Source organism: Mobula hypostoma, chromosome X2 (assembly GCF_963921235.1).
Source record: "Mobula hypostoma chromosome X2, sMobHyp1.1, whole genome shotgun sequence".
In the NCBI taxonomy this organism is placed as follows: Eukaryota; Metazoa; Chordata; class Chondrichthyes; order Myliobatiformes; family Myliobatidae; genus Mobula; species Mobula hypostoma.
The window spans coordinates 39842013-39868052 of record NC_086129.1 but is presented as its reverse complement, the minus strand read 5'-3'; the positions used below and the strand labels follow the sequence as shown (position 1 = coordinate 39868052).

The window sequence follows — 26040 nt, the reverse complement described above, 5'->3', positions numbered from 1 at the left end:
TTACTAACAAGGCCAACATTTATTACACATCCCTATTTGCCTTTGCCAAAATAGTAACCTGCCACTATGAACTGGTGTAGTTCTGCTGGTGAATGTGCACCCACAGTGCTGTTGGGTATGGAGGAACAGTGATATTGCCAAGTCAGGGTGGTATGCAAATTACAGATGGTTTTTCCATACCCTTGAAACTTCTGTCCTTGCCAGTAATGGTTGTGAGTTTGAGGGTAACCTCAGCAAGTAACTGCAACATAATTTGTAGATGGTACATAGCAGCCACTCTTCAATGACGGAGAAATTAAATGTTCAGGTTAGCACTGGGTACCAATGAAAGCAGTTACTCTGTCCTAGATGGTGTCAAGCATTTTGATTTTTTTTTTATTATAGCCTTTCTCATATAGGCACTCTAAATGCTGCCTGTCATGTTCTAGACTTACAGTTGGTGGAAAGGCATTGGTGTTAATCATACATGACAGTATACCCAGCCTTTCTGTCTTGCTTTGCTAGCTGTGGTATTTATGTTGCTGGTCCAGAAGAGCTTTTAGTCAGTGGTATTCCTGAAGTTATTAATGATGAGGGATTTTGTGACTAATGTTATTGAATATCAAGGATGGCTCTCTTTTTGAAGACTATTATTGCCTCAATACCTTGTTGAGGACCATAATGCAAGCGTTTGTTTCCACTTTTCAGCTCGCACCTGAACTTTGAGAAATCATTACCTAACATTCCCATTTTTAACCTTAAAATGCAAGGATAAATGGCTGAACACTCGAAAGCTCTGACTCTAGCCATTGATATTTGCCCTAATAAAATGAGGATGGATAAGAACAAGTAATTGATTATATGCTCCTGCTTTGAATGATTTTCCAGGAGCTATAATTATCAATGCAACAAATCTGCTATGCTTCCCCCTCACTCAGGGGTTATATAGAAGTTTAACAACCAGGATGAGCTAAGTAATTTCTATGCCAAGTTAAAAGGAAATGTTTTTAATAAAAATCCCCTGTAGTACTCTGTGTATGAGGGATTAGTATGAGCACAAAGAGGAAATGGTATACAGTAGAACAATTTTCTGCTGTAAAATAGTGAGCACTCCTTTTTAGACCTTTCCAGTGTAACATGGCCACAGAAAAAAAATAGAACGGGTTATAAATAATATGCAACAGGAAGTTAATGCTAGTTGGAGAAAAATTTGGAAGATTTTTTTCATGTAATAATGGGATCTAGAGATCCATCTGAGAAATTCTACAGGCCCCATGTAACCAAGTGTGACTGATTTTGTAAAAATGTAAGATTAAGCTGTGCATATGAAGCATTTCTTTTGTTAAAATGGGGGAGTAATTTGAACAACAAGAACCCATTTAAAGTTTTATTTGATGGTGGTAATTGGATTAAGGTAATTAGTTAATGGAATTTTGAACCACCAAATTGAATTGTCAAGCCACAAGGTTTAGTGACTAAAGTTTCAGATGCCTGTGGTTGAGTGCTTGCTAATGACTCCCGTTTTTCATTTACAATTTTTTTTCTGATTTAAAGAAGAGCTGCTTAAACATGCTGATTGTATACAGACATATAGAAAAAATCATTACCAGTTCTGATTGTACTAAAGGCTTGAACAGCAGGGTAATAATAAATGTAAAAAAAACACATCCGAGAACAACCATATAGGAAGAAAGATCAAGATTGAGGAACTAAATGTTTCTGAAAATTTGTAGTGGGGTTTTTGAAAAGGGTCTTTTTCTAGCATTATGCAATAACTTTAAAGCCTTGTGCAGAATACAAAACAAATTTTGGTATGGATTGGCAAGTCAGAATTGAAGGTTAAGCAATTGTATTACTCCCTGAAATGCCAGTGGGTTTACCTTTCACTTTTAATTGTAATAGACATGTATATTTACAGAATTTTCTGTTGCCCTTGCAACAGTTCTATTTTTGATGGGCCACTTTGTTAACGTCCTGTAAGCACCCTGTATTTGGAATTCTTTATCTCTTGATTGAAGTAGTATTAAATAAACAGCACAGGCACAGGCCAGGCCAGGCAACATCTATGGGAAAGAGTAAACAGTCGACGCTTCGGGCTGAGACTCTTCTTAAGGAATCTGGTCTCAGCCTGAATCGTCAACTGTACTCTTTCCATAGATGCTGCCTGGCCTGCTGAGATCCTGCACCATTTTTGGTGTGTTGTTTGGATATCCAATGTCTGCAGATTTTCTCGTCTTAGTATTATATTAACTAAATTTTGGTTTATTTGTTTTCTCTCAAGCAGCAAACCCATTACCTTCTAACAATCCCAAGTCTACGGATGTAGCAGCCATCGTCGTCCCAGTCATGTTCTTGCTCCTTGTGGTGCTGGGTATTGGCTTTGCTGTGTTATTTATCCGACATAGAAGGCTCCAGCACAGCTTTACAGCCTTTGCCAATAGTCACTATAATTCTCGATTAGGATCTGCTGTGTTTTCTTCAGGTGATGAGCTAGGTAAGAGTTTGCTTTGCATGCATACAAAAGCCTTTACTGGTTGAAGTGATGGGTATACTAAAATGTAGTCAAGCCCTCATCGTCATTAATTTATAAAGCATTTATACTCCTAATAAGAATGCATTCTGATGCCAAATGTATGCTCGGCCTCCCCTTTCAGTTGGAAGAACACAACCTAGTTTTTTCCAAATTTTTTTTTTTAAAGTAGATTACAGATGATTTATTTTGTTACTGAAGTTTCCCTGTCTTTCCAGATTATGGTTTATTATTGTCCCATGTACTGAAATACAGTGAAAAGCTTTGTTCTGCATGCCATCCATATAGATCATTCCAAAACATAATAAATCAATGTAGTATAAAGGAAAAGACAAAAGCAGAATGCAGGATATAATGTTAGTTACCATTAACTGAGAAAGTGCAGTGCAGGTAAACAAATAAGAGCCAAGGGCTGCAATGAGGTAGAGTGAAAGATCAAGTGTTTTTCATACAGGAGGTCCATTTCAATGTCTTAATAGCTGTCCTTGAGCCTGTTGGTGCAGGTTTTCAAGCTTTAGTATATTCTCTTGTGCTGTGTCCAGAATAATATGGGCAGTGTAGAAATTCCTGGAACAGACACTCTGCTGATGACAGTATACCACTTGTGGCATAAGTGTGCTTTCTTTAAGTCTCTCCTATGCATTGTGCATGTTATCCTATGATCAGTTAATGGTTTCATTTTTAAAGTAAACATTCTTTAAATATGTAAGATTGGTAATAGTTATTTAGTGTGCTAGATGCTACACTTCTAAATCAACTCATTTTGCTAACAGTAACAAGGTCTTGGGTAATCTATTAATTGCTACAGAATTCTGCCACTGGAATACTTGAGTTCAGTTGCCATGTTGTGAACTAATACTAATGATTCCAGAAAATGAGGTTCTACTGATTGATAGATAGATAGATAGATAGACAGACATACTTTATTGATCCAGAGAGAAATTAGGTTTCGTTACAGTTGCACCAACCAAGAACAGAATACAAACATAGCAATACAAAAACCACAAACAATCAAATAATAATATGTAAACCATGCCAGACGAAAATAAGTCCAGGACCAGCCCATTGGCCGAGAGTGTCCAACCCTCCAAGGGAGGAGCTGCAAAGTTTGATGGCCACAGGCAGGAATGACTTCCCATGCCGCTCAGTGCTGCATCTCGGTGGAATGAGTCTCTGGCTGAATGTACTCCTGTGCCCAACGGTGTAAATGATGGTACACGCCGACGTCGGGTTGGCAGAAGGAGGGATGTACACAACAACCACAATTGCATGTGAGATTTCCCTTGGCAAATAATATGGCTGGAGTCCAACAGCAAAAAGTTCAATATCTGGGCTGCAAACATGTTCCTTGATTGTAATATGACCAGGATTGCACCATCTGTTGTTAACCAGCACAGCAAGCCCCCCTCCTTTACTCTTGCCACTCTCAGTGCACTTCCAGTCAGCCCGAACGGTCTGGAAGCCCTCTATAGAAACGTTTTGGTCGGGCATGTCCTCGTGCAGCCACGTTTCAGTAAAACACATAACACTGCACTCCGGAAATGTTCTGTGACTCCTGGCTAGCGCCATCAACTAGTCCATTTTATTACCCAGCGATCTCACATTGCCCATAATGAGAGAGGGGCGACACGGCTTATAACTCCTCTTCTCCATAAGTCTGCCACTTATCTTGGCCAGTTATCTTGAATTCAAATTATAACTGCACTATAGGATGATATAACACAACTCCCAAAAGACTCCAATATCAATTCAAAAGTCAAACCTCAAATCCACAGGGATTAATGGAAATTCCTAATTAATAGATGACAAATAAGGCAAACTACAAAAAAATGTGCTACTGATTTGAGTGGATATCCCAAGCTCCCAATACTTGTCATTCCCACACAAATCTGTTCATCCTCTGCCTGCTACACTGCCAGGGTGAGGCCCAATACAAACTAAAGTAATGCCTCATTCTGCCTGGGTAGTCTACAACCCAATAGCATAAACATTCAATTTTGCAATTTCATGTCACCTCACCTCTGGGTATATCTCTGTCTATCTCTGTCCCTTCCTCCCTCCCTGGGGACTGGACAGATTTTGGCTTATCAGCCTGGAAGCACCTCAGTTGATCTCAGTGGTTTAAAGTTAAGGTTATAAATAAAGTTGGACATGACCATTATGTCAATGTGTGGATTAAAATCACATAATTCAAAGCAAAATTATAGAAAATAATTTAATACTGTATAGTTTCATAGAGTGTAATCAATATTATGTATTTTCAATGGAGGCAAATGCCTGGAATCCAATCAAAAAACTGGTGTCCAGTGAAAAAATGGTTAGAATATACAGTATGTGGATGCTTGAATTAAAATATGGTAAATAGCCATGGTCACCTGTAATTATTTTGTGCAGTCCTGCAGAATAAGTGAGCTAATTTATTACCTGATCATTTTACTGGAAAACTCTTGTGTCCTTTATTGTTCAAGGCCTTCGAAATAACAAATATTTTCCAAAAATGAATCCTTACTGATTTTGTTTTAAGGACATGAGAACGCACGAGAGAAACACCTGGTAGTTGTAGTCTTTCCACTGGTTTTCTGCAAGTTATAATCCTCTGCCCAGCTCAGTTTTCCCAGAGCCATTAATTGAAAATGGGAAACTTCCCCACCATCGTCAAGATGTTTGTTGAATGGTAAAAAGCTGGCTCCATTTGTGCTGGAGGTTGTTAGAAAATGGATCGTCACCAATAATGTATGCAGCGTTACTTCCTGTACTTAAGAACTTGTATAGTTGTAGCAGTGGTTGGGATGAATGAATTTTTTAATTTGTTTCTTATCGATCACCTTCCATTCAATGATTTGTTGCTGTTCATGTTTTTTTTTCCCCCCTCTTAGGTGATGATGAAGATGCTCCCTTGATTAATGGTTTTTCAGATGATGTACCAATGGTGATTGCATGAAGATCTTGCTGCAAACATGTGCTTCAAGATTTCCAAGAAGTCTCAGCAGCAGGAGAAAACCTTTTTTAAAAAAAAAAAAAAAAATGCACTTTTCCGAGCTACAATACATTATTTTTATATGGACCAAAATTTAGACTTTATTGTGATGCGCTGTGATGTTTGGATAAGATTGCAAGGTGTGTGGTGCAACCCCAGTTTCTAACTAGGCTTTTGCACAGCTGTACTTGTGTTCCTTGTCTTCAGGCAACTGGTATTTTTCAGGTTATTTGCTTGGGGGATATTATGGTTGCAGTCCCTCTTTCTGATGGTCTATAGATTAGACTAACTTATAAGTAGAAAATTTAACCTTGAGGTCAAATTTCCAAATTATTTTCCTTAAATAGTCATGTCTTAAATAGTCATGTGATCATGGTTTTTAAAAATAAGTTAATCAAAAGATTGTAACACAATTTATCATAATAGCATATGAAATAATTTTGTTAAATCATGTTATTGAAGCATTACATGTTGAAAATAATTTGTAGCAAAAATCTGTTCATAGTGAAATTTCATTTAGGCAGTGCAATTAATCCTTACACTATTTACTTATCACTCTTAAACTATCCATTGATTAAAATCAAAAATAACATGGGCAGAGATTTGGAATAATGCAATGTACTTTCTGTTAACAACATAATCAAGAAGTATGCTTGTGTAATATACTTCATTTCCCCTACAGTTTCAATTTGTATTATATTCAGATAATTACAATTGTTTCAGTACTCTTGCATATTCCAGCAAGGTAGTTTCGCAATAACTTTTATTGTATCATAGAATAGTAAACAGCAGGAAGTTATTTGACCAAAGACTGTTCCAGCTTTTGAAAAGGCTTGTACAGTTAATTTCATTTGCACATTCTTTGTTCCTAGCTCTGTACCTTTCCACCTTTAAGCATTAATCCAGTCCCTTTTTGAAAGTTTTTTTTATTGAATCTGCTTCCATTTCCCTTTCAAGTAATGAATTCCAGATCTTAACAACTAGCTGCTTTTTCAGGAAGATTTTTTTTTAACCAGTTACTAGAACCAGTTACTGAATAAATAAATGTGCTTAGGCACTGCAGTGTATTTTCCCCCAAAGCAGGGTTATACTCTTTTTTTTTTCCCCCAAGGTGAGCATTTTTTTTTAGTTTATAGTATGCACCAGCCCCTGTTGCCTTTAATTGGAATAGTGTCAGATGGTCTAATCCTAAAATTTTGTTTAAACAGTAAGATTTAATATTCCCCAAACCATTATCCATTAAGGATTCCAGATGTGTGCATACTGAAATACATTAACAGTGTTGTACATTTTCTCTTTCATCTCTCTGCCATTTCAGGTTCAGTCCCAAAACTACATAGCTGCCAATCTTTTTCCCCATAAAGCTGATGAGGTTGACTTTAAAAGATTTCTGTTACCTGCTAGTAGATGCAAGGGGAATGGCATTTCTTTGCATAATGAATTTTGGTGGCTCTTTCACAATTTTAAGGAAGTCATATTGGCAAGCCAGGAGCTTGCATTTGAAGTGATGTATTGAACAAATGCCTCTGCCTCATTTGACTTGCACTGAAGTAGAGCTATCTTCACTTTTTCAAAACCCAGCGTTAGTTTTGCTTTTGGAACTCAACTGGACTGTTTCTATTTTATATTAAAAAATATGTAATTTCCCACCAGATCGCTTGTAAATCAGAATTTCATATAAATGGGATGAATTGAAATAACTGGAAATGGGCAAAAATGACTTTTTTTTGGTAATGCCTTATTGGTTAATACTTTATCAAAGAAAATCTACTTTGCAACAAAAAAAAACGCCTTTTCTATTTTTGGTTCTGACCAGTCTGCTGATTTATTTTCAGTATTTCTTGTGTTAGTTTTGGATTTTTTGTATCTGCCACTTTTCTGTTTAAAAGAAACATCTCAAGAAAATGACCCAAGTGGTGCATGCCATGACTGCATCAATGTGCTTGCTATTCACTTGGAACTCCGCATTGTAAATTATATTCAGCCTTATAATTGATTTATGCTTTTTAATTCCCATTTCTTAAGAAAAATAATTCTTAAAAGTTGTGTTAGAGAATTGTTACATTAGATTATGTTGAGGAACAATGGACAGGGAAAACTTAACCACCCATCATTCATAACATCAGAGACTGTACTGTGAAGGATATTAATGCATGAATGATCACTTTGGGACCAAAGGAATGACTTCAGATTAGTAGTTTTAAAGTTCATATTACTGTGATATGATGGTAGTTTGACCATCTGAAATAGAATGCATCTTCAGGTTGGAGCTTAGGAGGTTGCCAACAGCTGCAAGTTTTGCATTGTTTCTGATCATGTTTTCAACATAAGATAAAATTATTTGTTCTTGCTATTATTAAAGAACATGCTGAATAGTTTGGTTCCCAGATCTGGAATATACTGTATAGCAATTTCTGTGAATATCCTAATTTACTGCACTAACTGGCGGCAGTTTTTAAATACAAATGTAAGATACAGGAGTGCCTCTGTACTCCTTTGTACTATTTAATAATATCATAGCTGATTCAAAGCACTGTCATTTGTATCTTCAAGTCCAAGCTCTCTCACATCATGTTGTAATTGAATTCTTGTATCAGTTAGGAGCAAAACATCTGATCTTAAATTGGTCAATTCTGTAGCATACCTAATGGTCGTGCAATTTAAGAAAAGTTTTACAGATCTTAAAAACTTTTAATATTGATATGTTCTTAATTATGTTTTTAGACAGATTTCTGAATCCCAGATCTAATATCACTTTGAACCTGTATGTAATTCTACATGTAATTGTATTTTGTGTATTCAATTTGGAAATAGATTCAAATTGTGTTCTGAAGAATAACTAAATTTATGGATCTAATAGTTGAGGGCTCGATGAAAATTTGCAATTAGATTTTTAAACTATCTTAAAGCAATTTAAATAGTCTTAATTATTAATTAACATTTACACAACACTTTTCTGTAAAGATGCCTGTTTTGACTGCATATTTGGTCAAAGTTTACTGATGACAGATAGTTTAAAGGAATGTAAAAGCACAGTGTCTTAACACAGCTCTCCTTTTATGTGAAATAGGAACACTTCCTACTCATGATAGATATTTGTCTGCATTGTAGTGGTGTGTTAAATTACTAAATATGAAAGTTGTCCTGAACAAGATTGATAATTACAATATGATTGAGGAGTTTTTGAGTTTTGCCTGTATAAACTAACATCTATGGGTATATTTCAAACTTTTAAAAATGAATTTATAAAAAATGTTGAAGTGTATACTTGCATCATACAAACTTGTAGCCTTGTTTGAACTTGATCAGATCCTATGTGAAATTTTGTCAAATGTGCATGAAGGAAGTTTTTTTTTCTAGACAGACTGTTTTCCTGCCATTCCATGTTTCTAGTTGGAAAATCCATCATAATTCTTGGCAACCTGCTGTTTTGTGTTAGAGAAGTTTCACTCTATGGTAGTTATGTGATGCAGTGTTGAAGTGAAGCCTTTCTTAAAACTGATCAAAAATTTTTGCATTTTATTTAAGTCACATGAATGTACTATTTTACTGCTGGTTTGTAGGAAGGAAACATCCAGCAGGGCTGCTTGATTTTAAAATATGGTACTACTTTTTAATTTTCCTGTGATTTCATTTAATTTCTTGCCTTAAAATTGGAGTGTTCTTTTCTGTGCAAGATGATGCTTAAAAGCCTTTAAATCATTCTGCCACATCTGCCTTACTGAGTAAATCTTGAGCGTTTTTTGTGCATCAGCCTTTAATAATTTCTCCCACACCCCACAATTAAACTGCACATGTGCTCCATTTTTCATCAGCCAGTAACTTAGCAGGACAGTTTTGTAGTTTTAGTGTACTGCATTTGCTTTGAAAATAAATTTGATTGCTTCAACTTGTAGAGAAATAAATGCATATCAGATTCCAAAGTTGCAGATTGTACAATGCACAGTGTACAATAGTAGGTGTTTTGTATAAATGGAAAATATGTTTTTAAAAAAGTGTAAATTTTGGGAAAATAATGCTGTGGATCTATTTTTTATGTTTGGCAGTGATTTAGAGATCATAGAAAGCACAGTAGACTGTTTGCATGGGGGAGAGTACTTCTGTATATAGCAACAATATAAATCAGGTTTCGCTTTTATGTTCTGTGTTTTTAAAAATATATTATGAAACATATTTTGAATTAAGCATAGTTGTGCCAGAAATAATCAAAATTAGTGGTACTAAAGATGTTCAGGTTGAGATTTTTCACACTGTCTTTTGGTTTTCAGGCTGTTGTGTTGTAAGACTTTGCACTAATAGAATATTGGGCGAGTTGTATGACAGATCTGATTCTTTAATCATCTATTGCTGTACAAATTTGGAAGGGGTGCAATGTGATTTAAATGTAAATTTATTTCACTTAATAAATTTTACTTGGATCAAGACTTTCAGGAGTTTTGCAATTTTAATTGGCTCATCAATTGAAGGCAATATATTTCATATTATGCAGTTTAAATATTTTACTCAACACTTTCTTTCCACTGTTCTTTCATTTTTCCTCCTTTCCCTTCATCATTGTGAATGTTTTTTCCCCTAAGCTATTATAAGAGAAACAGCTGGGTTTCTGACTAATATAGGCCACCTTATTGCTTATTATTCTGCTGCCATGTCAAGTACGACCCTCGACACACGGGCATCAGTAAGCTGTTCAAGCATTTCTGGAGGAATGCAAAGCTACATCATTCTTGCAAAATCTGTTCACTTGGCAAGTTTCAGTAGGAAAACCTCATGATGGTGATTGGTTGTTGGATCCTTTTCCCTCACTACCACTGATCCCAAAATGAACACACATTTTGTTTATTTTATAAAAAGATCATGTACTGTATGTACTTTAACTCAGTAATCCCTTTGCTATATGACTTTCAGTGAATGCAATGTTAACTACTTGTTATTTCTAAATTCCCATTGTAGTGTCATATGAATTGAAGGCACTTTATGTTCCCTGCTAGCAACTTTAACAGCTTGCTGGAGTCGGAACCTACTCTCTGAGTAGAAGGCTGTACAATTGTTCTCAATTATTTATTTGACTTCATTAATATGTAGACTGCTCAAAGGAAATGGTATGTTCAACATTGCCGCCTAGACTGAAAGAATTGAAAGGGGGACCAAACATGGAAAATATTGTGTTCCTGATTTGTTTTGATGGTGATAAATTTGATGGCTGAAGCTAGCCTGGAACGCTGTGTTTGGAAAAAAATTCTACAAGATAAAATCCTGTGGAATTGTTGCAAACTTTTCAGAGTAACTAAAGGATGTTGCTGTATGTCTGGAGACAAAGTCTCCAATAGTTGCTGTTCTGCTTACAAATTTCCAGCACTTTTTTAAATTCCTCTCTCCAACATCTGGATTTTCTTTGTCTTCAACAATGAGGTCTTGATAAAACTCAATATACTCAAGGCATTTAACTTGGTGAAGTCTGATATAATAGAGGCTCAACACTAAGCACACTTTCTTTTTGCTAGGGATGTCTGAAGTCCACAGTGGTGGTGGGGGTGGGGAGCGGGGGGAAACGAGGTATTCATAATAATACTGTGAAGGTGCAGCAACGAGGCAGCATTCACATGACAGTCTCATACAAAGTGCAACACTACCACTATACTGTATTCTAAAACAAACTGTGGTCAGACTTCACTAAAAATATGGAATTCAGTTCTGCTATCTCAAACTGAGCAATGTAAAGACTTTGGAAAAGTTGCTGAAGAGACCGACAACTTATCTTGGATACCAGGTAAGATTAAAGAAATTGACTTAGCAACTTGACCTCATAATAATGGGGAAACTAGGCCGGTGTACATGCTGATTATTTAAATTAAACAGGCTGTAGAGTATCATGGCATGTATTCAATTTTGGGATTGCTGATTCATTGTGTATCTTTTCAGAGAGTAGAATTAAAAGGGATTTTGCAAAAAAAAGAGGTGCCAAATTGGGCAAGTAATCCATCCATTCTTTCAGACTAGTTTTGATTGGCCAGGATTGGAGAAAAACTTACCAAAGTCTCATTTTCCCTTTGGTTTCTGAGTCAGTTAATTCTTAGGACCAAATTTGAGACTTCTGGTGGGAATGCCAGCAGTGAGGAGAGACATGCTTGGAGTGGTGACATGATGTGCAAGGCATTACAGTAAGTGAGCAAGACTTGATGGGCTCTACTGCTCTTCTTTCACTCTGTTCTTTATGTTTGTGCTTTGCTAAAAATAATTGAACCTTTCACACCATAAAACTTGAGGTTGCCCTGTTCTTTGAAGGAACAATGTACCTCAGTTCTGGTTTTGCTGTGACTGTATATCTTAACTAAGATCCTGATATTTCTGGAATTGCCTGCATCTTTTCAGGCAGATTCTGTAAGTTTCATATCTAGATTACAAAAGAGAAGGGACTTGGAAAACTTAAGCTTGTGAGGCTACCTCTGCTACAAATCATGTGTTTGTATGTACCCTGAACTGAGATTTTTAAGGTCTGTGGAGTCACCAAGGCAGTTGATCGCTCACCCATTTTCACAAGATACAATATTGCTGAAGCGCGTGTCGGCAGTTAGTGACGATGCTTGATTCTTAACGGATGGGTAGAGGGGAGCGCATCACAACCTAACTCATGAGAATTAATTTTTTATTATACAAGGTATGGAGCTGGCACAATGCTCCCTTTTTGTTCTGTTTCCAACACCTTGTTACAAAATATAATTAGCATTTTGTGTGCTAAAATTTTGTTGTTAAACACTTGAATGTGTTGTTGGAAGCAGCAGAGATCACTGAAGTGAGTCCAAACACGGGCTGTCCAGTTTTTAACACTGCTGAATACTATTCTGATTTACCTTCAGTTGGTTTATCTGCTAATTAAGCCGATAAAGTTAGATGCATTTACTTCCAATGTTTGGACATTTCTTGCTCTCCTCCACATATGAACAATTACAAACAAGCAGACACGATCTAATAACAATTTAATAGTGTTTCATTAGAGATTATTGTTTGCTGCTGTGCTGTGTAGCTAATTGTATAGGCCTGACAGCATTTCAGATTCAGGTTAATTATCATTGACATATATCAGGAAATTTGTTGTTTTGCAGCAGCAGTACAGTGCTCATCACCACAGAAGTTGGTTGGTTTGATCAATTTCCACTTGCTATGTTAAATGTGCATTCTCTCCATTATTAGCATCTATGGTTACAAATGCACTACAGCAACTCGCCAAGACTTGAGACAGGCATCCAATTTGCATCCTACGATGATAATGGTTTTCTCCTATTTGAAGGGGAAAGCTTAGCTTTGCCAGGCTAGACTCCAGGCACTGAAACTCCTAACTATTTTGTCTCTTTATAAGAATTTGTAAAACTTGACTCTGACTTGACAATCCATCCTAATATCTTTTTTTTTCTTGTCTTATTTTTATCAAAATCTTTGGGATATTTTACCAAGTTAAATTGTTGGATAAAAGCAAATTGGGTATTAGCAGGTATGTTTTGTAAATTATGCAGTTTATTTTTCCCTCGAGTGTAAAGACTGTTTATTTGAATGAGATGAAGATTTTTACCAAGGTAGAGAGAGGACTGACCATCTGTTCTTCACATTCAGAAACATCAGTGAGAACATGGAGTCATTTACCATAAACATCCTGGGGTTACCATTGATTGGAAAGTCAGCAAGCCACATAAATATTGTGGCTACAAGAGCAAATCAGAAGCTGTACGTCTTGTAGTGAGTAACTCAACTTCTGACACGCAAAAGGCTATGTACCACCTACAAAGCATGTGACACCAGGCCCTGTCCACTGGCAACAGGGCACTACACTGTTATCCTTCCCAATAAAGCCCATGCAGTGGTTGCACTGACTTTGTTTGTCCCTGCACACAGCCCCACGCCCAGTCAGCAGTCTTCTCTTGTGGGTTTGTATTTCAAAAACAGATTTTATTAATTAAAGAATTGTACACCATGACTATCAACATTTGTAGTTATAGAAGCAAGCCTTTGGGTCCAACTCATCCATATTGACCAAGTTGCCTACCTGAGCTAGAAGCATTTGCCAATATATAGCCTGTATTGCTTTCAACCTTGCCTATCCATGTAACTGTCTACATGCCTTCTAGACATTGTAATTGTACCTGTCTCTACCACTGGTAGCTCATTCCACTGTTTGTGTGGAAAAACCTGTGCCTCAGTTCTCCTTTAAATCTTTTCCTTATCACCTTAAACCTATGCCCTTTAGTTTTAGACTCCCCTACCCTGGGGGAAAAGGCTGTGACCATTCTCCTTATTTATTTCCCCTGTAGTTTTCGTATATGTCTAAGATCACCCTTCACCTTCCCACACTCCAGAGAAAAAAGCCCCAGCCCTAGTCCTCTACTTGGAACTTGACTTCTAGTTTCAGTAATATCCTTGTGAATCTTTTTTCTGAATCCTTTCCAGTGTAACAACACCTGTTAGCTAGGCAACCAGAACAACAAGAAATAACTGCTCTGACCACTGAAGTAAGTGTGCCAAATGCCTTCACCACCTTGGCTGCCTGTGCTGCCACTTTCAGGGTACTATGTACTTGTTCCTCTAGGTCTCTTTTACAACGTTCTCCAGGATGCTACTATTTACTGTGTAAGGCCTGCCCTGGTTTAACTTCTTAAAATGTAATACTTTGCACTTATCTTATTTAAATCCCATCTGCTATTCCTTGGCCTACTTCACCAATTGATCTACATCCTGTTGAAATCTTAGATAACTGTCTTTACTGCCAATTTTGGTCTCATCTGCAAACTTGCTAATGATGCCAACTGCATTCTCATCTGAATTATTAATATGGATGCCAAATAAAAGAGGACCTAACGTACAGAGAGCACTGTTGTCTCTTAAGATGATACAATCTTAGTGTTTGAGAGGCATCTACCCTGGACTTAATCCCTTGAAGCTCTAGACTGCAGTCCTTTCCCCCAAAGCCTGCACTGAGCTTCTATATGTCCCTCAGCACATATTCTTGCAGCTTTCCTTTATTCGTCTTGTACTCGAGGATAACAAAGAGCATCTCCATTTTCACAACCTTTCAACAACACTTGATGTCTGTCTTGGGATGTATCCCTGGAACAGCCCATTGATTAGAGAGTCAGTCCTCTGTTATGCAGCTACTTAGGCTGAGCCCCAACAAGGATCTTTGCCTCCTTCTCCAGTTCTTTGCAAATACACAGTTTGCAGTGAGGTGGGGAACTGTCTTATTCTCATTGCAGCCATCCTGAGGGCCGTGTGCATTGGGAGTGAGATTCTAATCGCACAGAGCAGATCTCTTTCTTCACCAGCCAAGAGAAGCCATGGTCCTTGTTGGTGAGTTCTGGCAATGAAGTGTTCTGTCATGTGTTCAAGGACTATCTGTTCAGGGAACCACCCCAGGGGATCCATTATCTTTGTCCCAAAATGCCTGTGTGGTATTCTGGACCGACCCCTTCCTGATGGGCACATGGTCCAAATTGTTTTACTGAAAGAACTTTTCCTTGAAGGACAGGTAGAACAGTGACATCCAGTTGATGAGGTCATTGGGTAGCAACAGGGCCAGGCCTATCCTTCGCAGCAGCGGAGATGGGTACGACCTCAGCACATATTGACACTTGGTGCCCCCGGACTTGCTTTCTAAGCAGAGCCTTATGCAGGCAGACATAAAGATGGGGATTGTGTTGGGTTAATGTTTGCTGCTGTAGTCCAGCAATTCATTAAACCCACTCCAATGTAGATGCCTAAATGAACCAGAAACTTGCACGGATAGTTGCCTGAATGGAGGAACAGGGAATGGACCAAACCTGTGCTTGCTACAGCAAAATGGAGAAGATCTCTAATCTGATGTTCAGGTTCTTAACAGTAATGAGGGAACACTGGTCCTACAATCCCAGTGTTTGCTTAACCTTGCTTGTCCACTCCAGTCAATTTTTGATACAAGACTCAGCTCCTCTGAACCAGATCCCAAGCTTCTACGGATAGTATGACCTGATGGTGAAGGGAGTGATGGACTGGTTGAGCCAGTAGCCACTGAGCATGACTTTGCTATTCCTGCAACTGACTCTTGCTTCTGATGTCAACTCAAGCTGGCCGCTGATGCTGATCTATCTGCAAACTGACTTTGGATCCAAGCAGAAGGCCGTGACATCGTCCATGTACAACAAGGCTTTCATCTGTTTTCCCTTCTGCCCAGTGTCATCATTCCTCTTACACACAGGGCACTCCTGATGGGATATTATCTCTCAGCATACACGCCTGCAACTTGGAATGTGCCAGTTGGAAGCGTTAACTTTGGGCAGATGGTGCCTGCAAGCTTCAGAAGTTGTATCTTAGGAGATAGAGTAGGAGAGACAGAATAGATATCAATCAAATGAATAAGCCTATCCTTATTGGTCATTTACAATTCTCTTTGTATCCTAAAAAATCTTTCTAAAGGGTAGATGGTCAGAGAAAGGCAAAGGAAGGGAAGGAGCTGCCCATATTTACCTAACTACCTTTTTTATAGAGAGAAAATAGCCACTTTCTCTTCATGTAAATCTTTGACCTTCTCCGGCAATCATACATGAGACCCAGGTAAAGGTTGTAGAACAGAGAAAGAACTTGTGTACATCTGGATCATAGCTGTACTTGTGGAGAGAGGACTGCATTTATGGTAACTACTACAATGTCTAATTTCCCAACGCACCCTATGGTCATTGAAGAACCTGAAGTGTAATCAATGATGTGGTAGCCAATTTGTACACAGTAGGCTTCCTCAAACACCATGTATTAATGTCTGATAAACTGCTTTAGAAATGAAGAAGTTTAGAGACAGCCCCCCACCCCCACACCCCCACCCCCACCCCAAGGCTGCATGCTCAGCCCACTGCTGTTCATGCTGTGGATGCATGACTGCATTGCTAGATCCAGTTCAAACCAAATCAAGTTCACTAATGACACAACAGTGGTTGGCCTCATCAACAATAATGACAAGAGAGTGTACAGCAAGGAGGTAGAGTGGTGTAAGCACAACAACTTGGACAAGACTAAAGAGATGATTGTGGACTTTAGAAAGGTACGGTCTGACCATTCCTCACCAAACGTAAATGACTCCCCCATAGAGTGAGTTAGAAGCACCAAGTTTCTTGGAGCTCACAATAATGGATGCTCTCACCTGGTCCCTCAATGCCACCTCTTTAGTCAAGAAAGCACAGTAGTGTCTCCACTTCCTGAGGAGATTTAACATAAGAGGTTACTGGGGTATATACAGGGAAATGATTTCATCTGGTGAGGAGGGTTTGGAACTTTGAACATTTAGATAAGATCCAGGCCCCCTTGAGCAAAGTAAGTGAATACTTGTCACAAGCTAGTTAAAATACAAGTTTCAAAACTCAAGACTGAGAGATGTGTTAGTATTGAAGACTATAAAACCACTGCAGAGAGCCTGAATCAAAACCAAACAATGTGGAGTTGTTGATTTGGTTTTGTTGATTAATTAATAGAGTTTTAATAAACGCCAGAGATTCTGCAGATGCTGGAAATTTGGAGTAACACATACAAAATGCTGGAGGAACTCAGCAGGTCAGGCAGCATCTATGGAAAGGAATAAAGAGTCAACATTTCAGGCTGAGACCTTTCAACAGGACTAGTTTTTCTTTTCATTTGGGGAGGAAAAAGTGATTAATTAGGATTATTTGTACTCATTTAAATATGCAAGATCAGCCTGTCCTTCAACCTCCACCTCCTTGAAAATTAATCTCCTGTGATCCCTTACTCCCAGATCATTAAATTGCTTGGTCCATGGGTCAATGGAAAACATCTTGTCTGGTTCTCAGAGACTTGTCAAATTTTGTACATTGAAGATTCTGAAAATGGAAAGTAAATCTCTGATGCTTTTGCATGACATTAGAAGGGTATCAACCAAATTTATGAATAATGAAATTTATTTCTGTCAGTGCAAACATTACAAAAAGCATCATTTTCAACGATAATTTCATAGGACAAAGTTACAACAAAAAAACATAGATATTCTTTAAAACAGACCAAAAGGGTGTAGGCTGAAGCTACAGCTTATTACGCCTACCCCCTTACTTATACAACAACATATTTGGTCTCAATCATCACATCAAAACAAAAAATTTCATAATCTTTTAACACAAATTCCAAGTATCATTTATTTACATTACTCCCATTCATTTTAAATCATATATTTTATATTTGTTCATTAAATTATTTTTAAATAACGTTTTAAACTTGTTAAGTGTGGTGCATGTTTTTAAATTCTCACTGCAACTGTTCCATAGATTCACCCTCTGACTGAAATACAATGATTTTTTACATTTGTTCTTATCCTTTGTTTTTGAAATATACATGTTTCTCTCAAATCATGTTGACTTTCTCTCATTTTAAACAACCTTTGGATACTTTGTGGTAGCTGTCCATTTTTTACTTCATACATAATTTGTATTATTTTAAAATCTACGAAATCTCTGAATTTTGAAGTGTTTAGTTGAATAAATAGTGGATTGGTTGGCTCATAATAACTTATTTACAATTTGTATGACTTTATTTTGGAGCAGAAAAATTGAGTTTGTATTTGTTTTGTATGTATTTCCCCATACCTCTACACAGTAAGTCATGTATGGGACTATAAGTGAACAGTATAATGTGTACAAAGATTCCTGATTTAAGAAATCTTGCGCTTTGTACAGTATTGTGATAGATTTTGACAGTTTTGCTTTGACATAAATTAAGCTGGAAACCACATAAAAATTATTATCTATTACCACTCCTAAAAATTTTGTTTCAGATACCTTATCAATTTCAACATCATTTATTCTAAGTTTACTATATGAGTTTGGTACATGGTTTCCAAATATTATGAATTTAGTTTTATTTAGATTCAGTGATAATTTATTAGTATCAAACCATTTCTTTATAATTTTTAGTTCTTTCTCCACTGTATCCAGAAGTTGTTTCAGATGTTCTCCACTACAAAATATAGTTGTATCACCAGCAAATAATATACATTTTAATATCTGAGAGATTATGTTTTGTTATGAAATCATTTAACCTTCTTACAAATATGTTTTCCAATATTTTGGAAAACTGTGAGAGCAAAGAAACTGGTCTATAATTTGAAAATACGTGTTTTTCTCCAGCTTTGTATATTGGAATGACTTTTGCTATTTTCATTTTATTGGGACATTTTCCAGCAATCAAAGACTGATTACAAATATGAGTCAGTGGTTTCACAACACAGTCAATGATGTTTTTAATTAGATACATATCATATCCATTCCAATCTGTTGATTTCTTGCTCTTTGATTTATATGCTATATCAATTATTTCTTTTTCCTCAGTTGCTCTAATAAACATAGTGTAAGTATTTATATTGATAATATTACTATTTACTACATCTTTATCACTGGTTCAGTGATTGATTTAGCTAATTTAGTTCCCACATTAGCAAAGAAATCATTAAACCTAACTGCAACCAAATTAGTATCCTTTATTACCATATCATTGTTTGAATTAAAGTAATATGGGTAAACTGTTTCTCTTTTATCCTTAATAATTTCATTTAAAATTCTCCAAGTATTAATATTAGTTCTATTATTCTCCAATAATTTACTATATTAACTCCTTTTACTAATATCATAATACTTGTTAACTTTATATATCTTGTATTTAATTTCAGCTTCCTTTGTTCTGTGTTTTAAGAATTTCTTATATAATATATTTATGCATCAAATTTCCTGGTTATTGGTGGATACCCAGTCTATCATATTACTGTTGATATCTGTAAGATGTTCTTCCTCATTATGGGATGCCACATGTCCAATGCCTGTCGGACACAGGCAAATACGAACAGAAGGAGGCAGGTGGACCATGACTAATCACAGAAAATGTCACCCCCACCCCCGAACCAAACAACCATGCCCATCTAATAAATGGCCATATTGAATGCAACCTAAAGTTGGTTCAAAGTCGAAAATAAATTTATTATCAAAGTGTAACCAAATGCTACCTTGAAATTCATTTTTTGCAGGCATTTACATGAAAATAAAGAAATGCAATTGAATTTATGTAAAACCATACATAAACTGGCAAACAACCGACGTGCAAAAAGAAGACAAATTGATATATTTTTCCATTTCTGGGCATTGGTGTTTCTATACCAGGCCGTAATGTATCCAGTCACAATACTCTCCACTATGCATCTGTAGAAGTTCGTCAAAGTGTCCATCCCACCCACCCACCCTCTCCACTGAGTCTATAAGTCAGGGTCCCCTGAATAAAGTAGCACCAATGATCATAGGACAGTTACTTTAAGTAACCAACAGAGAGAGCAGCAACTGTCATATTAAATGCTTAGGCACTTAGGAATGTTATGTGGAAAGCCACAGGAGGCACAAGACCTGCCACTCCAGCATGCAGTGTGCTGCTTCCTAGCCAGCGTTTATTCTGCCCCTCTGTATTTTTTACTGTGGTCATTAATTTGACATAAAGCACATCTACACAGGAAAGATTCCAAAATGGATGAAGCAGTGGCTGATTGGCAGGAGGAAAAGCGTAGGAGTAAAGGGAGCCTTTTCTGGTTGGTTGCTGGTGACTAGCGGTGTTCCACTGGGGTCGGTTTTGGGACCGATTCTTTTTGTTATATGTCAGTGTTGATATATGTGATACATGTTGGCACCAATGACATAGGCAGGAAGAGGGATGAGGTCCTGAAGTTTGAGTTTTGGGAACTAGGCAGAAGGCTGAAGAACAGGACCTCAAGGGTGGTGTTCTCAGAATTGCTGCCAGTGCTACGTGACAGTGATGGTAAGAATTGGAGGAGATGGCAGTTGAATGCGTGGCTGAGGAGTTGGTGCAGGGAGCAGGGTTTTAGATTTTTGGACCATTGGGATCTCTTCTGGGGAAGGTGGGACCTGTACAGATTGGATGGGTTGCACCTGAACTCGAGGGGGAGCAATATCCTTGCAGGTAGGTTCACTGGCATGGTTCGGGAGGGTTTAAGCTAATTTGCAAGGGGGATGGGACATGGAGTGATAGAGCAGTGAAAGAAGTGCATGGAGTAAAGCCAGATCTAACATACAGAGAGGCTTTGAGGAAAGAGAAGCAGAATAAACGGTGTAAAGATAGTAAGGTAGAAGGGCTGAAATGTGTGTACTTCAATGCAAGAAGCATCAGGAACAAAGGTGATGAACTGAGAGCTTGGATACATACATGGAATTATGATGTAGTGGCCATTACAGAGACTTGGCTGGCACCAGGGAAGGAATGGATTCTCAATATTCCTGGATTTCAGTGCTTTAAAAGGGATAGAGAGGGCAGAAAAAGGGGAGGAGGGGTGGCGTTACTGGTGGGATACTATTGTAGCTACAGAAAGGGTGGGTAATGTAGCAGGATCCTCTTTTGAGTCAGTATGGGTGGAAGTCAGGAACAGGAAGGGAGCAGTTACTCTATTGGGAGTATTCTTTAGGCCCCCTGGTAGCAGCAGAGATACAGAGAAGCAGATTGGGAGGCAGATTTTGGAAAGGTGCAAAAATATCAGGGTTGTTATCATGGGTGACTTTAACTTCCCTAATATTGATTGGCACCTGATTAGTTCCAACGGTTTGGACGGGGCAGTGTTTGTTAAGTGTGTCCAGGATGGATTCCTGTCACAGTATGTTGATAGGCCAACTTGGGGGAATGCCATACTAGATCTAGTATTCGGTAACGAGCCGGGTCAGGTCACAGATCTCTCAGTGGGTGAGCATCTGGGGGACAGTGACCACCGCTCCCTGGCCTTTAGCATTACCATGGAAAAGGAGAGAATCAGAGAGGACAGGAAAATTTTTAATTGGGGAAGGGCAAATTATGAGGCTATAAGGCTAGAACTTGCGGGTGTGAATTGGGATGATGTTTTTGCAGGGAAATGTACTATGGACATGTGGTCGATGTTTAGAGATCTCTTGCGGAATGTAAGGGATAAATTTGTCCCGGTGAGGAAGATAAAGAATGGTAGGGTGAAGGAACCATAGGTGACAAGTGAGGTGGAAAATCTAATCAGGTGGAAGAAGGTGGCATATATGAGGTTTAGAAAGCAAGGATCAGATGGGTCTATTGAGGAATATAAGGAAGCAAGAAAGGAGCTTAAGAAGGGGTTGAGAAGAGCAAGAAGGGGGCATGAGAAGGCCTTGGCGAGTAGGGTAAAGGAAAACCCCAAGGCATTCTTTAATTATGTCAAGAACAAAAGGATGACAGGAGTGAAGATAGGACCGATTAGAGATAAAGGTGGGAAGATGTGCCTGGAGGCTGTGGAAGTGAGCGAGGTCCTCAATGAATACTTCTCTTTGGTATTCACCAATGAGAGGGAACTTAATGATGGTGAGGACAATATGAGTGAGGTTGATGTTCTGGAGCATATTGATATTAAAGGAGAGGAGGTGTTGGAGTTGTTAAAATACATTAGGACAGATAAGTCCCCGCGGCCTGACGGAACATTCCCTAGGCTGCTCCACGAGGCGAGGGAAGAGATTGCTGAACCTCTGGCTAGAATCTTTATGTCCTCGTTGTCTACAGGGATGGTACCAGAGGATTGGAGGGAGGTGAATGTTGTCCCCTTGTTCAAAAAGGGTGGTAGGGATAGTCTGGGTAATTATAGACCAGTGAGCCTTACATCTGTGGTGGGAAAGCTGTTGGAAAAGATTCTTACAGATGGGACCTATGGGCATTTAGAGAATCATGGTCTGATCAGGACCAGTCAGCATGGCTTTGTGAAGGGCAGATCGTGTCTAACAAGCCTGATAGAATTCTTTGAGTAGGTGACTAGGCATATAGATAAGGGTAGTGCAGTGGATATGATTTATATGGATTTTAGTAAGGAATTTGACAAGGTTCCACACAGTAGGCTTATTCAGAAAGTCAGAAGGCATGGGATCCAGGGAAGTTTGACCAGATGGATTCAGAATTGGCTTGCCTGCAGAAGGCAGAGAGTCGTGGTGGAGGGAGTACATTCGGATTGGAGGGTTGTGACTAGTGGTGTCCCACAAGGATCAGTTCTGAGACCTCTACTTTTCGTGATTTTTATTAACAACCTGGATGTGGGGGTAGAAGGGTAGGTTGGCAAGTTTGCAGATGACACAAAGGTTGGTGGTGTTGTAGATAGTGTAGAGGATTGTCAAAGATTGCAGAGAGACATTGATAGGATGCAGAAGTGGGCTGAGAAGTGGCAGATGGAGTTCAACCCGGAGAAGTGTGAAGTGGTACACTTTGGAAGGACAAACTCCAAGGCAGAGTACAAAGTAAATGGCAGGATACTTGGTAGTGTGGAGGAGCAGAGGGATCTGGGGGAACATGTCCACAGATCCCTGAAAGTTGCCTCACAGGTAGATAGGGTAGTTAAGAAAGCTTGTGGGGTGTTAGCTTTCATAAGTCGAGGGATAGAGTTTAAGAGTCGCGAGGTAATGATGCAGCTCTATAAAACTCTGGTTAGGCCACACTTGGAGTACTGTGTCCAGTTCTGGTCACCTCACTATAGGAAGGATGTGGAAACATTGGAAATGGTACAGAGGAGATTTACCAGGATGCTGCCTGGTTTAGAAAGTATGCATTATGATCAGAGATTAAGGGAGCTAAGGCTTTACTCTTTGGAGAGAAGGAGGATGAGAGGAGACATGATAGAGGTGTACAAGATAATAAGAGGAATAGATAAAGTGGATAGCCAGTGCCTCTTCCCCAGGGCACCACTGCTCAATACAAGAGGACATGGCTTTAAGGTAAGGGGTGGGAAGTTCAAGGGGGATATTAGAGGAAGGTTTTTTTACTCAGAGAGTGGTTGGTGCATGGAATGCACTGCCTGAGTCAGTGGTGGAGGCAGATACACTAGTGAAATTTAAGAGACTACTAGACAGGTATACGGAGGAATTTAAGGTGGGGGGTTATATGGGAGGCAGGGTTTGAGGGTTAGCACAGCATTGTGGGCTGAAGGGCCTGTACTGTGCTGTACTGTTCTATGTTCAATAATTTGGATGATGAAATTGATGGCTTTGTTGCAGAGTTTGCAGATGATATGAAGGTAGGTGGAGGGGCAGGTAGTTTTGAGGAAATAGAGAGGCTACAGAAGGACTTGTACAGATTAGGAGAATGGGCAAAGAAATGGCAGGTGGAATGCAGTGTCAGGAAGTGTATGGTTATGCACTTTTCCTGAAGAAATAAAATGGTTGACTATTTTCTAAATGGAGACAAAATCCAAAAAGCTGAGGTGCAAAGGGACTTGGGAGTCCTTGTGCAGGATTCCCTAAAGGTTAATTTGTAGGTCGAGTCTGTGGTGAGTAAGGCAAATACAATGCTAGCATTCATTTCAAGAGGACTGGAATATAAAAGCAAAGATGTAAAGTTGAGATTTTATAAAGCACTGCTGAGGCATCATTTGGAGTATTGTGACCAGTTTTGGGCCCCTTATTTTAAAAAGGATGTGCTGAAACTGGAGAGGGTTCAAAGGAGGTTCATGAAAATGATTCCAGGATTGAACAGTTTGTCACTTGAAGAATGTTTGGCTCTGGACCTGTATTCACTGGAATGCAGAAGAATGAGGGGTGACCTAACTGAATGGTGAAAGACCTTGCTAGAGTGGATGTGGAGAGGATGTTTCCTATGGTGGGAGATTCTAAGACCACAGGACACAGCCTCGGAATAGAGGGGCATCCTTTTAGAACAGAGATGAGGAATTCGTTTAGCCAGAGAGTGGTGAATCTATGGAATTGTTGTCACAGGCAGCTGTAGAGGCCAAGCCTTTATGTATATTTAAGGCAGATGTTGATAGATTCTTGATTGGTCAGGGCGTGAAGGGATGTTGTGAGGCAAGAGATTGGGGCTGAGAGGGAAAATGGATCAGCCAAATGGCCTAATTCTCCAATATCTATGGTCTTGGGGTCTTGTGTGGAGCGTTGTCACAGGAAAGCAGCATCCATCATCGGGGTCCCTCAGGAGATGCTCTCTTCTTGCTGCTGCCATCAGGAAGAAGGTACAGGAGCCTCAGGACTCCCACCACCAGGTTCAGGAACAGTTATTACACCTCAACCATCAGGGTCGTGAACCAAAGGGGATAACTTCACTTGCCCCCTCATTGAAACAACATATGGACTCACTTTCAAGGACTCTTCATCTCACGTTCTCAACATTTATTGCTTATTCATTTAATTACTATTATTACTTTTTGTTTTTACACAGTTTGTTGCCTTTTGAACTGATTGAACACCCAAGTTGGTGTTGTCTTTCATTGATTCTATTATGGTTATTATTCTGTTATGGATTTATTGACTGACTGCAATAAAATGAACCTGAGGGTTGTATATGGTGACGTATGAAATTTGATAATTTTACTTTGAACTTTAAAAATAAAGCTGATACAATTGCATCATTACATGTGAGTCAATCACTTGAAGACATGCAATAAATGTCAATAATCATGATAATTCTTGGATTTTTTAGCACTGGCAATTAAGGCAAGATGTTCAGCGAAGGCTCAGATTGGATGTTAAAGATTTCATGGTACTAATTCAAAGGCTTGACAAATTATCTCCAGTATTTTTGCCTTTGTCCATCTATCAACGTCACTGAAGCAAGTTATCTTGCCATTGCTATTTGTGAGAGTTTGCTTTGTGCAAATTATATGTTGTGTTTTGTTTAATACAACAGGGTCTTTCTTTCATTGTGAACATTTTTTTACTGTGCTTTTGGACATCAATGAATCTTTAAATCTGCTGCATAAATGCAAGACTTTCTTTTTCTATCTGTGATTGTAGCAAAGAGCGAGGCAGCCATTCTCTTTTGTTCTGTCTGCATTAGGGTATTGCCATTAAGTGAAAACTCTATAAGGTTAACCTAGTGATGTAAATGGAAAATATTGACTATTCAAAAATGTTTCAAGTTCTTTGGAACGAGGACAAGTATTTGAGTTGTCTGGAAGATGAGCCTTGAACAGATACACAGTATAGTCATGGCAATAGGCCATTCAGCCCATGTGTCTGACTACCAATGAGTAATCAAGTTGGTTCCTGAGCTAGACTCCTCCCCACTTCTCACAAAAATTGTCTCTGTGTATTCAGACAACACTGTTGAATCTACATCTACCACAGTATTAGTCACTGAATTCCAAATTCCATTCACTTATTGCTTGCGGAAAAAACTAAGCTTTCATCCCATGCCTTAAATGTGGGCTCCCCCTGCTTATTGACTCTCCAGTAACCGGAAACCATTTTCCTTTAGTCTCACTAAAACCATTAAGGTTTTGGAATCCTCATTTCAACATTATATCCTTCCAATCTCTCAGGGGCCAAGTCTTTGCTTCTCTCCAAGTCGCTTATTCTTGGAACCATTCCTGAATCTTTTCCAAAGCCTTCTGATTCTTCCTCGACTGGCCATGAACTAGACACAATAATTGTATTATTGGTAGAGTTTGATTAACTTCTTAACCTTTATACTTATGCCTAAATAAAGCCAAGGCTCCCTCTTCAAGGATTTGTACACATACCTCCAGGCCTATTCTCTTCACTACACAAACAGAAAAGCTCACCAATGCCTC

The 26040-nt window shown here is 38.5% G+C and overlaps 1 protein-coding gene across 2 annotated transcripts in view; it reads left to right on the top strand.

The window, feature by feature from the left end:
- The window catches only part of sorl1 (sortilin-related receptor, L(DLR class) A repeats containing), a 258600-nt gene extending 248695 nt beyond the window's left edge, over positions 1-9905 (top strand). Inside the window, exons 47-48 of one of the 2 annotated variants that reach the window (XM_063038299.1) lie at positions 2264-2473; positions 5386-9905. In XM_063038299.1, coding sequence (XP_062894369.1) covers positions 2264-2473; positions 5386-5450 — 275 coding nt within the window. In that variant the 3' untranslated portion in view covers positions 5451-9905. Of the gene's footprint in view, positions 1-2260; positions 2474-5385 lie in introns of both variants that reach the window. The other variant, XM_063038298.1, reaches the window with a different exon arrangement.
- Positions 9906-26040: the final 16135 nt, after the last annotated feature.